At 47.7% G+C, this 15,684-nt stretch overlaps 1 protein-coding gene across 10 annotated transcripts in view; it reads right to left on the bottom strand.

Annotated features, from left to right (window-relative positions):
* phldb1b (pleckstrin homology-like domain, family B, member 1b) overlaps positions 1 to 15,684 on the bottom strand; it is a 136,820-nt gene that overhangs the window by 53,609 nt on the left and 67,527 nt on the right. For 8 of the 10 annotated variants that reach the window (XM_084949855.1, XM_084949857.1, XM_084949859.1 and 5 more), the window contains 2 exons: positions 13,580 to 13,705; positions 6,168 to 7,660 (listed from right to left, as the gene is read on the bottom strand). In XM_084949855.1, the coding sequence (XP_084805981.1) occupies positions 6,168 to 7,660; positions 13,580 to 13,705 (1,619 nt within the window). Of the gene's footprint in view, positions 1 to 6,167; positions 7,661 to 9,920; positions 10,160 to 13,579; positions 13,706 to 15,684 lie in introns of those variants that run through there. The other 2 variants (XM_084949864.1, XM_084949862.1) reach the window with 2 other exon arrangements.

A 15,684-nucleotide genomic window follows, 5' to 3' on the forward strand; every position in this document is an offset into this window, starting at 1 on the left:
TTCACTTTTTTTAGCACAGCGTTATAAAATGTGCGCGGTCAGCATCGCTGTGAGCTCGTTACAGAGGAGCTCCTCCAGAACTTCAGCTCAGCGTGGATGAGCCTGACGTAGAGCTGGGCGACAGAACGATAACGATATGTATCGCGAAATAACTTTTTCTCGATAGAAAAATTTAACTATTGCGATAGTCCTCACCGCTCTTGTCCTCTTAAAAAAAAGAACAGCCAATCCTAATTAGGTAGCACAGAGCCGAACCAATCACAGCCGCAGCGTCACGTCACGTGACTTGTTACGTACAGCACAAGTGCCAAGCCGCACACGTGTATTTGTTTGGGAAGCAGCCAGCCGCCGTGCCGCCGGGTAATGGAGGAAATGAGTGCGCCGACTAGAGAAAAATCAACCGAGAGCGTGACCGAAGGTTACCGAAGAGAAAACAGATGATGGTTCCAACGCCGGAGAGATTGTCGAACGGAAGAGCCAGAGAAGTCCCGTAGTGTGAAGGTGTTTCGGCTATTTGAAGTCTGACGAACACAGAGCAGCGGCACTGTAAATGTGCTGAAAGCAAGTCTGGAAATACAATAAAGCGGTGCAGCTCAATCTGTGACTGGAAGCGCTGATTCGTCATTCGGCTTCTGTCAGACTAACGTAACTGTTAAAACTGTTTGAAAAGCTCAGCTATGCAACAAGGAGAGATGGAGAATTTCCTTTTAGTTCTCAGTTTATTTGATATTGACAAAAGTTAGTCAATTTTGTCTGTTCTTCTGTAAAACAAACTAAGATTTGTTTTTAGAATTAATATTTTGTTTCTAAGTGGAATTGACAATTTAGTAGCCTGTTTTGTTTGTTCTATTTTGAAACTCAAACACTTTAGCGGCTGCCTTTTGTGTAGTTTGCAATATTTGCCTTTATTTATCTGAAAAAGTCTCATGTTCCTTAAGTACAGCTACCCTGTTGAACTTATTATGGGAAAGAAATATTTAAATCAAAACAAGCTGCTGATTATTTCACATTTTACTTGTTTAAATCTTACAAAATAGTTATTTGGCTTATATCGTGATAGATATCGTAATCGCCTGAAATGAAAAAAACATATCGTGATATGAAAAATCGCCCAGCTCGAGCCTGACACAAACGCTGAATAACACAAGTGTCACAGGAATATCAGTGGACGCTTTACTCTGGAGACCTTCCAACACGAGTGCCATGGAAAATTGAGGACACTCAGCAGAAGGGCTCCTTCTGCCTATAACACAGAGGAAAACATATTCAACTCCAGCGCGTGGCTGAAGGACCATGAAGAGGCACAGAGCCTTCAGCTGAGCTCTTTCACTTTCAGCTGCTTCTCTGAGCTTTACTTTTGTAGATGTGAAACTGAAACAGCCTCAAGATCAGAGTGTGTTACTTTGGAAAAGAGACTGTAAAAGATGATCCACCAAAGAAGAAGACCAAATGATCAGTAACTTCAAAGATGATGATGGATGGATAAATTAAAGTGCGTACTCCAACGTCAGACCGATGAACCTGTGAGTTCTTGATATGCTGATTAATAAACTTTCTGACAGTTGCAGGTTCTCAAACCAGACCAGATGCTGAATGGCACAAAAAGACACTGGAGACAGAACAGCACCTGCACAAAGCTGGAGAAGGGAAACCATGTCATTGTGCAGGTGCTGTTTGTAAGGTCGGAAACCTGCAGTCAGCTGAGACTGAAGAAGTCACCTGGATGATGACGAAACGCTTCTCCCACTGAAAACATCCAGATGGACACAACCAACTTCCTGTTCCTCCTGTTCAGGTGACGTCTGCTCTGAGAGTGCTGAACGTCAGATTCACCACACTACGACTACCTACCATCTATGTGTTTTCACTGAAACAAGCAGCTGTTTTTTATGTGCGTTAAAGCTATACAACAACGTAACAGTGCAAATTCCTGGCTGACAGTTTAACCAAAAGGCATTTCCAGTGGAGACTGGCCGACATATCCTCAGCATAACCATGTATAATATCCACAACACTTAAGAGGTTATACACACAATACGGTAACATTATGTTGAAGCACAGTACGTATCACTCCGCCAGGCTCCGCCCACGGCAGCCGTAACGCTCCAACAATCCATCGAGCGGCTTCGTAGCTTAGCAAAGTCGTACTGAAACGTTTTTGACAGATTTGAGCGCCGTGCACATAAAATCCGTTTGCTAATAACGACGGTCCGCTCGCATCCCTGACGGACGAAAGCCAAACCAGTTCCACCACTGAAGTTGCAGCATTTTCACAAACCCATCCTGGTTCATCTGTTTCATTCAACGATCCGCGTTCGCCCTTCTCATTCTGCGTCGCCGCCATGTGCGTATGAAAACAAAGGCATGTGCGTTTTACCCATATTCTACAACATTATACCGTATTACAATGAAAGGTGTGATATGGCCCAGCCCTACCTTCAACTACGTCTCATGGTCTTCATTACATTCACCAGGAAAACTTAGAGTCACCTGGAGCCTGTTACTGTCTTCTACCTGTGTACAACTACTGTGACCAAAGGTTTGAGATTTGGGTGAAAGACCTCCACTGAAATTCAATATCTTAGTCATTATGATTAAAAACAAACATGTTTGATGGTCTGCACTAGTTTTCCTAGTGCTAGTGGACTGAGGTCATTGATGTCGAGTCCTTTTCAAGTATCTGACAGGTCTCCAGAGATGATTCCTTCCTGGTTCAACTCCTTCCACATTAAAATGACTTCAGAGCAAGTCTCCTGCATGTAAGCAGCGCCACACTATGAATCTGTGCGCAGCTGCAGTCTCCCAGCAGCCTCTGAGCTGGGTACTCCTGTTGGTTTCACAATAAGGCTGCTTTCTCCTGAACACACTGCTGTGGAGGCTCACTGTTCACATAACTTTGCTTTTTGGTAACCAGTTGTGTGAATGAGAGGAGGCTGTGTGTGAAAGGCTTTGAAACACACGCTCACGGGCAAGAAGAATCTGTCATGACAGTGAGTCGACTGTGACTAATTACAGGCCCTGCAGCTCCACGCCCTGCCTCCTCACAGACTTCAACAAATGCAACAACATAACAAGCTGCTGAGGAATTTAGCCTCTCAGAGAGACTCTGTCAGCCTCCTGAAGGCCTTATTTACATGACTCGGTTATGTGCTCGCCCTCATACGCTACGGGCTGTGAGCCCATATCTAATGTCAATATTGTCTGTGTGTCTGGAAGTTGCACAAGGTAAAGGTTGTAGAAACATAAGGAGTGTCTGACCGTGGTGTGTGAAGGTCAGCAGGTTGGTAACAGAGACGTGAACAACGTGATTTTTTTCATGCTTTGGACAGTTTTCATGTCTCAGAGAGGCGACGAGTCTCTAACTTTCATGTCTCTGATCAGTGATTTCATCCTGGTCTTGTGTGGTGACAACTGCAGTCTCATTGTCCTCCTGTGTTTTAATAAACACCAGGGCAAGTTCGCATCATTTACACTATGACATATTCTTTATACACCTGCAGCTGTTAGCTCGTCTTCTCTCTCCCTGTAAGCTAGCTTTCTCCTGATTGGTCGGCACTCACAAACAGAAGGTGGGTGGGGCTTCCGTCCTCACAGACAGTATGGCTCTCTTCTCTTTTAGTATATATTAGGCATATTTGCATTTGTTTACATGCATTTCTGTTCGTGTATCCGCTTTTCCAAAGGTGCGATGTGCATTTTCACATTTTCTGTCACATGACCATATCAAAGATGGCTGACACGTCAGATCCATGAGCGTATCAATACTCGCTGTGAATAAAAGCCCAAGTTACAGAGCACTCGAAACGGACTAGATCAGATCGCTCTGATATGGTCACCACAGGCACAGCAGCACCATCTACACGCTACTGTGGATAAATCCACTCCCAGTCCTTACACTATAGTCCCTTTGCTCCTTACAAACTGTTGGTTGGCCTGCCATGTTATTCATACGGGTCCAGACTCGGGTCCAGACTCGGGTCCAGACTCGGGTCCAGACTCGGGTCCAGACTCGGGTCCAGACTCGGGTCGAAAACGCTCTCCAAAGCAGATACATTTGAAACGGTGCTTTCGTGTCAGCGTGGACAGCGAAATCTGAGACTTTTTGAAAACGATGACACATTTTAGTCATGTGATGCAGTCATGTGACCAATTAAACTAAGATAGTGAAGGGTATTATACTGCAGTTGTTTTGTTTGCTCTCAGTTTTGTCAGCCCTAGTATTCTCCCTCGCTTTTGCACCTTTGTACTTTTGTGTTACTCGCAGCAGCAACTCCACCTCGTTGTTAGTCCATTTAAAAAACTCGCTGCTTTTCCTCAACATCTTGCCGACGTTTCAAAGAGCCGGAAAGCGAATACGCAGCAGACAGGAATGAGACCGGCCCAATCTTCTTGCGTTTCACGCATGCGCAGGACTGGAACGTGAGCGTTTTGGGCCGTTTCAATGTGGACGCACAGCTCTGTGAAAACGACAAAACGACAGTGTGGACGCCGAGCGAAAACATCGTTTTCACATCTATCCGGGCCAGCGTGGACGCAGCCTCAGTTATTTTAATGAGGTCTTCGTACTGAAACGAAACTTTAGACTTACATGTTTTAAAACAGCGGCACTGTTGGCTCACACAGTGAATCCTACCTGACCGCTCAAAGATCGATGAGCAGCCTAACAGCAGCAGAGCCTGTCATGGATATGTACTTTGACTCAAAAAATATTTTACTATTATTTTGATATTTTTAAAATGCAGTTTCACCCCAAACAAACATTGATCGTCGTAGGGAGAAGGAAGACATGTTGGCGTAACTAACCAGAACCTGCCTCGGTGCGTTCTGCAGGACCTCTGAGAGGCTTAAACAGTCTCAGTGTGCAGATCTGATGCTGCCCCCGTGTCTCAGTGGGAGGTACAGGATATGACCTGGCACGCAGACAGAGGGCACGTCGTCTCAGGCCATCCTACACGGTTGATGTCACTCTGTCTTTAGCTTATAAAAAATACCCGTCTGTAATTACAAGAGAGGCAGACAAACGCCTTCTCACGCAGGCACAAACACACACAAAGGCTTTTTAAGGACGATTTCCATTCAGAGCGGCAGACAAGTTCAAGATGTCTACGGCGCTCCCTCGGCCCCCCTCTGCTCAGTTTAGGAAACAACAAACAATGCGGTTGCTACGGGGCCCCGTGAGCCCCCCGAGAGAGACCGCATGTCAGCAGCAGTCCGGACAGCCAACGGCCAGGCTGCAGACAGTTTGCAAGCAAACACGCAGATCGTGCAATCGGTGCACCGTGCTCCTCCTGCAGGACACACATTAGAGATAGCCGAGAGTATTTGCAGCACCTCCTCTGCTGATAATCACACTCATGAAAGAGCTTCAGCCACTTTCTCTCTCACTGGGAAGATCAGATCTGTGCTGTAAAAGTTTGACACTAATCATTCATGAATCTCTAGACGGTTCTCTGGAATGAATAATTAGTTAATAAAGCAATGAAAACGCCTGACACAGTCTTCTTACGCCCAGCGGGACCATTTCACAGGTTTCATCTCATCCCTCACAAAGACTACTTTCTGTTAAATGAATCAAGAAGTTTGTGCTTGTACAAATTTAGGAATGAATCACATTGACGATTATTCAGCTCACTCTGCTTAGACCGTTTATTAACATGCAAAGCTACCCTGGATAAGCTCTGAGGAGTCGGTGCCTTGTTCAAGGGCACCTACTGCAGATGAAGGCCAGCCGGAGACACTGAACCTCTAACAGTTATTACTGCTCACTCATCTCCACGTCTGCAAGGACCACGGAAATTAGACTGTTCAGGAAATTCATATGAAACAAGTGAGCTGGTTTGTTCAGCCTGTAGAGGTTTAAATGCAGTCCCAGTGTTACACCGTCAGCTGATGAACTAACCAGTTCATTAATACAGTGCGTCTGCCATCACAGGTTGTGACTTTAGGCCTTTGAAAAGTCTTCTCCATGAATTAAAGCTACTGAATTAAAAAAGAGGATTACAAGATGAAAACCGTAGAAAGGATCGGTCAGGATTATCAGCAACGCAACTCAGCTGGAAGAAAAGTGTGCAAACACTAATCAGCTGACACGGCGCATCCATAAGCTGTTTTTTAAAGACCGCTGAGTAACAACGGCACATCCCCGCTGAGGTACGGTCCTGACTCACCAGCCTCTCCATCTCCTGCTCGCGGAGCCTCTCCTCTCTCTGTCGTCGGTGGTACTCCAGCAGATCGTCCTCGTTGTCGCTGATCTCTGTGATGCTGTTCTTCCTCTCCCTCATACCGGGGTGCGGTCTCCCTGCAGACATCTTTCTGTGGGTCCTTGGGCTGGCTACAGGAGAGGAACCCGGCAACGAGCCCAGACTGTAAGCAGGCGACAAGGAATTCCCAAAGCTCGCTTTCCGTACCCCTGCACCCCCGACGCTGCCCTCCGTCAACAACGAGGTAGGTGATGGGCTGCGAGCTCGGATGCCTCTGCTGCAAGTCTGCTCCTCTGACTTGCGCCGAAGTCTGGGGCTCTCTGGAACAACCTTGCCCAGATTTGAGGGGCTGTCCAGAGTCCTCAGTGGGTTCACCGTGCCCGGAAGTGCCCCTGGGAGAACTGGAACCCCTCTGCGAGCCAAGGAGGGGCTTAAAGGTGGCAACTCTCTCATACTGCTGCCTGCGCCACCGCCCCCGTTCACCTCCACGTTCCTCCGGGCCAAGCGAGGGCTTTCCGGGGGCTGCAACGAGCGCGGATGCTGCTGGAGAGGTGATCCTTGGATTATGTGGACGATGGGGTCCAGGGGAGGCTGGAACGCTCTGGTGGGTTGAGAAAGCTGCCTGGAGGGGCTGGAAGTAAGAGAGCGATCGGCCAGAGGGGCGTGCTCTCTGAAGGGGCTGGCAGGTCTTTCTTGGAGCACTGTGGTAGTCTTGGTCCTGGGGCTGGAGGGCGATGGGGATGAACAGGTCGGAAACTTGGGTGTGAGCCTGGGGCTACTTGGCACAGCGTTTCTACCGCTAAGAGATTCACTGGAGGACAGAAGGGGGGTCTGCCGAGGGCTCTCAGACCCATCTTGGCCCAGTCCTGTGTGGCTTGGCTTGGGGCTTGGAGGAGCCTCCGTTAAGACCTTTCGCGGCAACCTGGGGCTTTCCTGAACCTTTTGGCTCACCCCACTGCTGCTGAAGTTAGGCAGTATGGTCCGTGGCTGGGGTACCGGCGGAGGCTGGGCGGTGAAGTTGTAGCTAGAGGAGCGTACAGGCACTGGCGGCAGAGAAGAACTCTGGTCCTGGGGTCCTCCACTAGGAGATGGACTGGTAAAGCTTCCACTGCTGGCTGCTGAGGGGGAGGACAGTGGGGAAAAAGGAGGCGATGTGTTCTCATAGCTGGACCCCACAGACATGGCCCCTGGGCTGGTAGGAGGCGATAACAGATACCGGCCCCCTCCGTTGACCATGGGTGACAGAGGAGAGTGAGCTGCGGACTGGCCTCCGGGAGGCTTCATGGCGTCCGATGAAGAAGGCTGAGGGTCATCCATGACTAGAGAATCCATGATCTCCTGGAGGTCCCTCTCAATAGAGCTGACGATAGCGCTGTGCTCGGATTGGACTTTCTCTCCAGGAGCTGGGGGACACTGGGCTGGACTGGGCTGGTGATTCCCATTGACCAAGCTCTCTGTGTCTACAGGGAAAGCAGAGAGAATAAAACGGGCATCAGACAGGTATTCAAACAGAGTCAACGATACGCTGCACCTCAATAACTCACCCAGTTCCACCACATGCCCCGACTCATTAGATATCATACAAAGAAAACATTTGCAGTGGGGCAGCGACGGCATTTTCATAATTCTAACAACAGCAGCAAAAACAGACTGTTCAGAATACACTGCATCGTGGCACGACTTAAACAGCAAAGCAGCAGTGATGAGGGTCCTTCAAAGGCTGACTATGACATTGCAAATCGCCATCAGTTAGCATCGCACAATGTTTTGTTTTTTTTAGTGCAAGGCAGGAAAAACAAACGCACGCTCTCATTTGTGTGTATACACCGACAACAGGAAAAAACATACAGCTCTCTACAGGCTTCAGGTTCTGGTTAGCTTTGCCCTCGAGCTCAGCGGGTTTTACAAGGACTGCTGTAACCTGTGGCAGTGAGATGACTCGGGAGATCCACACTAGATCCTTGATGTCACTCGGCTCTCCGACCGGCACCGACCTGATAGCACGGAGCGACGACACGGGAAGAAATGAAGCTCCAAACTAATATGAAAGATTGTGATTGGTTTCCTGCTGGACATTCAGTCCCGTCACTGTGTTGGATGCATAACAACTCTAAACATCTTTGTTCTGGGCGGTCCAACCAGCTTTAGTATAAAAAGCCTCTGTGGGTAACGAGAGTTATCCCTCACCAGAGCTTTTTAATACAACTACCTTCAATGACTATGAGAGTAACACTGTTGGATGATCTCTTTCCCCTGAACAACAGAAGAAGTGCAGTGACACTGCCTTCCTTTAAGAGCCCATCTTTAACCCTGATAACTTTCCATTATTCCTGTGAGGTTGTGTCACAGCGTTCCTTACTGTGCCGAAAACATCCTACGAGCCTTAGCCCCTCCTAACGCTTCACAGCCACACTGAAATGAAACTATTTAAAACATGTACTGCCAGACTTCCTCACCTCCCCAGAGAGCTTCACAAACTGCTGAATTCGAACCTGTTATTTAAGATGCATTCAACGTCAATTATCCAGCCTACTGTGGAAGACAGGTAAGTACAAGGCCAGAGAAGGGATTAGTGGTGAGGGGGGAAAAGGAAGGAAGGACACACAGACGGCACTGGATAGGAGAAAATGTGCCTACATAACCCAATTACTGTATGGCCCGAAAGCAAACGTAGGACACAGGCCAGGTAATCTCATCTTAATCATCTTCCTCCAATGTGAGCACAGTAGATTATAACACCAGAAACACACAGCCACGTGGCTCTGAGGCAGGGAACACTCCACAGTTTTTATTCACCTTAAATGAAATCTGTTCACAGTGACTTGTTATTTTAAATGAGGATTATTGTAACGTAGCGTCATCAGTGCAAACACAGAGAGGTAATAAAACAGCTGTCGTGTCTGAGAAGCAAATAAAAGAGTCAGTTTTGTGTCACAGAGGCAAATCCCATCAGTGCAAGTGCTTTAAAATACAGAAGCTTCACAAATAATGCATTAGCTGTGCCTGCTCAGCTGACACCACGGCAGCTATGCCTGCTTTTTCTCTAATAACGCCAAGCTCTGCCCACGTGACAGCCTCACCACAACTGAATATGAACGCATCTGCGTGTAAATAACACGGCAGTGAAGTAACAATGCCAGTGTCACATCGACCGTCACGGATCCTGATGTGAGGAACACACAATACGGGATAAAGGCGGCCGTTTGCTGAGGGAAAGCCCGTGCAATGATGTCATGGCATACAGACCATCGCCTCGAGTGCATCGCGACAAACTTCATTTAAAAACTGGCAATTTACGCCGGCGTGTTCGCGGGTAAAGACGAGCGCTGGCTTCAACATGACGGCATGATATTTTATCACACGGAACATCCTCTGCTTTTCGGCACCAATTCCATCATATGGGAGCGCTAGCTAACAAACACACGCTTGGTTCATCTGCCATTACCCATTTCTCCCCCTGACAAGAACGCCGTATCATGCTGTTAGCAAAGAAGATCAGATGTCTTTAGAGGAAATCACACAGTCGTGTTTATTAATGTGATGTGATCCGAATAAAGATGCAAAGTCACAGTGATTGGTTCGAGTGTGTACCGCTGCTCTAAGACGTGCACACCTTCTTAGATAAGTACACGAATGAAAAATCGACGTATTGTTAATGGAGTTTGGCGTGTGACCGCTTGGCATCACTTTTCTCAGGCGCGGAGAGCTAGGGTTACTCACATGAAGGAATAAAACTGCGCCCCGGTCAGTTTCAGTGCGGTTCACCTGTTATATGACCCACACATGAGGCCACGTCCTCCGGACAGCGCTGACAGGGCGGCTGTGACAGAGCCCCGCCGTGTCTGGCTCCACACACAGCGAAGAGACACGGAGCTTCAACGCCGCGCTGACAGTTCAGCCGGGGTGCTGGGTACCGCTGCGGACCGCCGAACCGCTGGCGTCAGGTTACGCGAACAGTAACGCGGCATTTCCGGTCTTGACTTTCAAAGTAAAGCTCTATTAGCGTCAAGGGAACGTGCCACTGTTGAGAACATTTTCACTATTAAGGCCGATTTTAACTGAATATGAAAGTCCATAAAATACCTTAGAAGAGCAGTTTTACAATTAAACCCAGTTACGAAAAACAAATCGCTCCGAACTCCTGGTGACAGGCATTTATTTTATTTTGAAGGTACATTTGTATGACTGAGCGTGTCGTGGTTTACTTAACGAAGCTTTTCCTGCCCGCAGTGATGTGAACCACTGCGAGATTTGCGAGCAGTCTGTCACGGCAGCACATTTTATTGTTCGTCACTGTTCTCTGTGTCAATAATGCAGTTTAGATGCGACCGAGGAGAAAGTATTAAAACGGCCCGTGTCCACATTAAAACCAGGGATGGCAGTGAGAGAGCGATGCAGCTTATTAGTTTACCCAAACACGACGAACCTCAAAAAGATCAACTTTGGGACAAAAGTCAGAAATGACAAATATTCCTGTGCATCCACCGTCTGTCTGAATATCTTTCCACATAAAAACACTCACACTGATCGAGCATGGTGAAATATTTAAAGGAAAATGAGAGAGGTTCTTCTGGGATGGAAATGTGGGTTTGGAAATGGAAAACAGGGGCAGGAAATATGTGGCGGTTACCCTGTTAAATGGCAAAAAGATCCCCAGTTTGACGTCCTAATAGTGCTTTATTAATAAGCACTTGCTTTCATTTCATAATAGTGAAAAAAAGAGATTCAGCATGCAGCAGTGCCAATCTAAAACCACAACTGCATCCCCAGCCTTCAGCCTTGTCCTCAGAGCTGTCCAGCAGCCAAGTCACTGGGAGATAAAGGCCTTTCACTGGGAAGAATACAGAAGGCTGGGGAACAGGGACCAGAGGGGAAACCCAGGCAGGGAGGGCGCAGAGATGGGAGACAGCACACTGGAACTGGGAGCTTTATAAATAGCCTCTGAAAAGGATACTGTAACCCCAGCCATCAGCCACTTTAAGGAACCACAAAGCTGTCTGCTGGCCTCGCACTGAGATACAGGAAGTGCCGGCTGGATGAAAATCCAGCAAAGCTTGCAGAAACTAAACGAGACAGGTAAATGCGACGGACGCCGCTGCAATTTGTGACTCTTTGCTGGTCTTCAGTGGAGGATGTGACAGTGTGTGGCTGTCTGTCTCTCTGTCTTGCACAGAAACTGATGACATGTCCTCTCCGCCAGCGCCACGTGGGACAGGCTCCAACCCCCCTCCAAACCTGATAAACAGCTAAGGAAATGGAGGGCGGCCTGACAGAGTGGTGCAAAGTGCACACGACTCTGGAGAATTGCATGAGATTTGATTTTGCAAGACAATCGTTACAAAGTGATGCAAGTTTTAGGATTCACAGAAGTAGGCCATAAACAACTAATATCCCAACCAGCGCCACCAGGCTGCTGACAACACCAAACGTCCCGTGTCTGCAGGACTCATTCCAGTGTTACCATGTATGTGTGGCAGCATGGTCCCGTTAGGGAGATCAGAAGTCCTCTGGACCAGCAGGGCCAGAACTGATTTAAAGCAGACTCAGAGATTTCGATCAGTAATTTTTCCATCATTCACGTGTGTATGGAAAACAGACTGTATACTAAAGACAGAAGCAGGATCACCCATTGTTAGCATTTTCACACTGACCATCTCGGCGTTTTGCAGCAGTTTGTGACGAGGAAATGGCAACGAGCAGCGCTGACTGTGAAACGAAGGGAAGCTGCAGACTGATGGGCCGGCGGCATGTCAATCACAAGGTCACCATGACCTCATTGATCCTCTATTTGTAATCGGAAGGTTGCCGGTTCGAGCCCCGGCTCCGACAGTCTCGGTCGTTGTGTCCTTGGGCAAGACACTTCACCCATTGCCTACTGGTGGTGGTCAGAGGGCCCGGTGGCGTCAGCGTCCGGCAGCCTCGCCTCTGTCAGTGCGCCCCAGGGTGGCTGTGGCTACACTGTAGCTGCCATCACCAGTGTGTGAATGTGTGGATGACTGGTTGTGTAAAGCTCTTTGGGGTCCTTAGGGACGAGTAAAGCGCTGTACAAATACAGGCCATTTTTATTTTACTCTAATAGAATCTTTACCCGTTTACTCAAGTCACAAATCAAGTAGGTCTGTGAGTCATTACAAAGAGTGCAGGTTTCATACTCATACAGCAGCTTCACATTTCAGACCCACAAACTGTCTCCATCTTTTGTGTACAGTTTATACACGTTATGTACTTGATGGAACGTGACATCCATGTGTGCTGCTTCAGTCTATCAGCGCTCTGTCCAGCCTTCACACCTGCACTGACTCTACCTGCACCATGAATCTGGAGAGATGCTCCGAGGTATCGTAAAGACAGGAAGTGACTACAGTTTGTTGATCCTAGAGCACAAACTGCATCTGTACATCGCAGAGATTCAGCCTAACCACACTCAGTGGATGCTACAAACTGACACTGGCTCACAGCTGACACACACTAGTTCACACACAAAGATAACATGTGCCACTTTCAAGTCTTTTCAAGCTGACACGGCGGACATGCTGCGTTTATCATGGGAGTGGTATAAGCAATCTTCATCTGAACGCAACTCAGGAATGCGTAATTGGTACGTTTCTAAACAACGGAAGGCTTTCATTAGTGGATCAGGAAGTCCAGAGCAGGCAGCGTGCCTGTGTGCTATACTTATCCCCTGGTGGCACGCCGTGTCAACAGTGGGGGAGGACGGGGGGACGAGATGCTGTGACAGATCCCTGGAAGTATAGCTTGCCAAGAGAAGGTACACTTACAGCTGTGGACACACACACACACACACTTTGCCTGGAGACGCAGAGGAATGAGATGAAACATGCATGGTGTGAACTCGGTCCCAGCTGGGCCCTGCTCAGGCTCTGGGCTCCAACAGACCCCTCCAAGTGACAACGAGGGTCTGATAACAGAGCTGCAAACAGAACTCTGACCAATCTATGACTCTCTTTAATGCAAATATAAAATGTCTTTTTAATGAAACACCAACCAAAGTAACTGAGAGCAGCTGACGTTCAAAGAGCCAACAAACACACAAAGAAAAATTGGCGTCCCACTTCTGCTGCTCCACTTGTTCCACCCTTGTGTGGAGTTTACTGCTGTACAAGCAGCCACCTGTAAACTACACCTCTCCACCTCCAGCACCCGCCTTTTTACCGTCTGCTCCTTTCATCCGTGCAGGCCGAGCTGAAAACGAGATTTCTTACGGGGGAAACGAGGTCTTTCTGTTTCCTGGACAAAGTGCCAGTGCTGAGCTTTTCAAAGTGATTTGTGTTTGCGAGGTGTGGAGTCAGTGCTCCGAGTAATAACAGACAGGATATACTACGTATGCATGTGGAAACCCCACAATAACGGCACAGTACCTGCACAGAGTCTGTAGTCCCCAGCAGAGACACTTCCTCCTCGGGGCATCATACTCTTCATCCTGAAGGCTTCCTCAGGGTGGTTGAAGCGAAAGAAGGCTGATTGGCCAAAACACAGCATACAGCCTGGAACAGAAGCACATACATTTCATTTTCACCTGTGCTTAGTCATCACATCCCTGTACCCTGTAGCTCTGCCACGGGAAGCTAGCAGGTCACAGGTGTGCCACAATTATGTGCAGTTGTTTTAGAGCAGGTGGGGCTACAGGGGTGGGAACCTTTGGAGAACCGTTATCATTGTTATCATTGAATACTGTAAAGTATTTTTGCCCGAAATGCCCATCCCCACGTCACCCGCCATGCAGGTCGAGAATCACAACCAATGTTTGTCTGCAATATCTCTGAAAACTCTCCAAAAATGTCGTTTATTGAACAGTTTCTGATGTATAAACTGCTAATAAAGAACTCCTGGTCCAGCTTTGAGAGGAAAAAGCTCAGCACAGCCACACATGCTTAGTGCGACCGGGACATCTATGTCTATGTTAGCAAAAAAAGCAACGAGTTTGCTGTTTGCTTGTGAACAAAGGCATCACTGTCATTCAGTAGATGGCACTAAGGCTTTAATGTGTGTGCTAACATGATGCTCAAAAACAAGTACCAAAACTTCATTTAAAGACTATAAAGAGCTAGCTTAGCAATTCATTAGCAGAAATACTCACTTCCCCACACTAACCAACAACTTTTAGTTTCTGACTGTTTCCTGTACAGATTAAATAAATAAGACGTAAACATTACAGGAATGAAGTGGACTGCTAACCATTTAGGAAGAGCCAAGATAGTTTTATTCCACATTTACAGTCTTTATGCTAAGCTAGGCTAAAATGTCAAATTCCTTAGGTAACATAAAAACCATCCATCATCCATCCATCTTCATCCACTTTATCCAAGGCCGGGTCGCGGGGGCAGCAGCCTAAGCAGAGAGGCCCAGACCTCCCTCTCCCCAGCCACCTCCTCCAGCTTATCCGGGGGAACACCAAGGCGTTCCCAGGCCAGCCGAGAGATATAATCTCTCCAGCGTGTCCTGGGTCTGCCCCGGGGCCTCCTCCCGGTGGGACATGCCCGGAATACCTCACCTAGGAGGCGCCCAGGAGGCATCCTTGTCAGATGCCCGAACCACCTCAGCTGGCTTTCGATGTGGAGCAGCAGCGAAGTAAAAGCGAAGCTCTCAATTTACCAGTCGATCTACGTCCCTACCCTCACCTATGGCCACGAGCTGTGGGTAGTGACCGAAAGAACGAGATCGCGGATACAAGCGGCAGAAATGGGCTTCCTCCGAAGGGCGGCTGGCCTCTCCCTTAGAGATAGGGTGAGAAGTTCGGCCATCCGGGAGGGGCTCAGAGTAGAGCATAAAAACCAGTTCATTAAAAATGAATAATAGCAACATTTTACTGATGTACTCGGATTACTTCAGCAGAATGCTCAGAACATAACTGACAAAATGAAACGTGACAACGAGCTGCACAAACACAACGTGTTATATTTAATGAATATATGAAAGTTTTAAAAATGAAAATCTTTCATCATCTAAATTTAAAAAGTAAACAACATTTTCCTCAAATATATTTTCCTTTGACATGCAGTGAAGTACAGGAACAAAGTAGTACAAACAGTAAGCATATCTGTGTGTGTACTAATAAACATGCTGTTACTTTCCACCACAGCCCGACTCATTCCTAATATTTCACATACAGACGTGAGCAGCATCGTAACGCTCACAGAGACTGGAAACACAAACTATCCCTGAGAAACTGCTGATGTGTCTCACAGCAGCATCCAGTCCGAGCACAGAGCGCACACGACCGCTCGAATCGCCAACACAGACGTAAGTAAGGTGAACACGAGGCGTCCGAGTCGTTCTGACAGCATCAGGAACGAGCTCACAGACGCTGTGCTGACTCAACCATCATCCACACAGGGCAGAGGGCACACCGTCCTCTGTCATGGTGCAAACGGACCACTGATGACACTTAAACCTGATATAGCTGGATGAGAAAGACTGCAGAAAACAAAGTACAGAAAAGATCTGAGACGTGTCCAAGTTCAGG

This window comes from Perissodus microlepis, chromosome 14, assembly GCF_051167445.1.
Source record: "Perissodus microlepis isolate ML-2025 ecotype Zambia chromosome 14, ASM5116744v1, whole genome shotgun sequence".
Lineage (NCBI taxonomy): Eukaryota > Metazoa > Chordata > Actinopteri > Cichliformes > Cichlidae > Perissodus > Perissodus microlepis.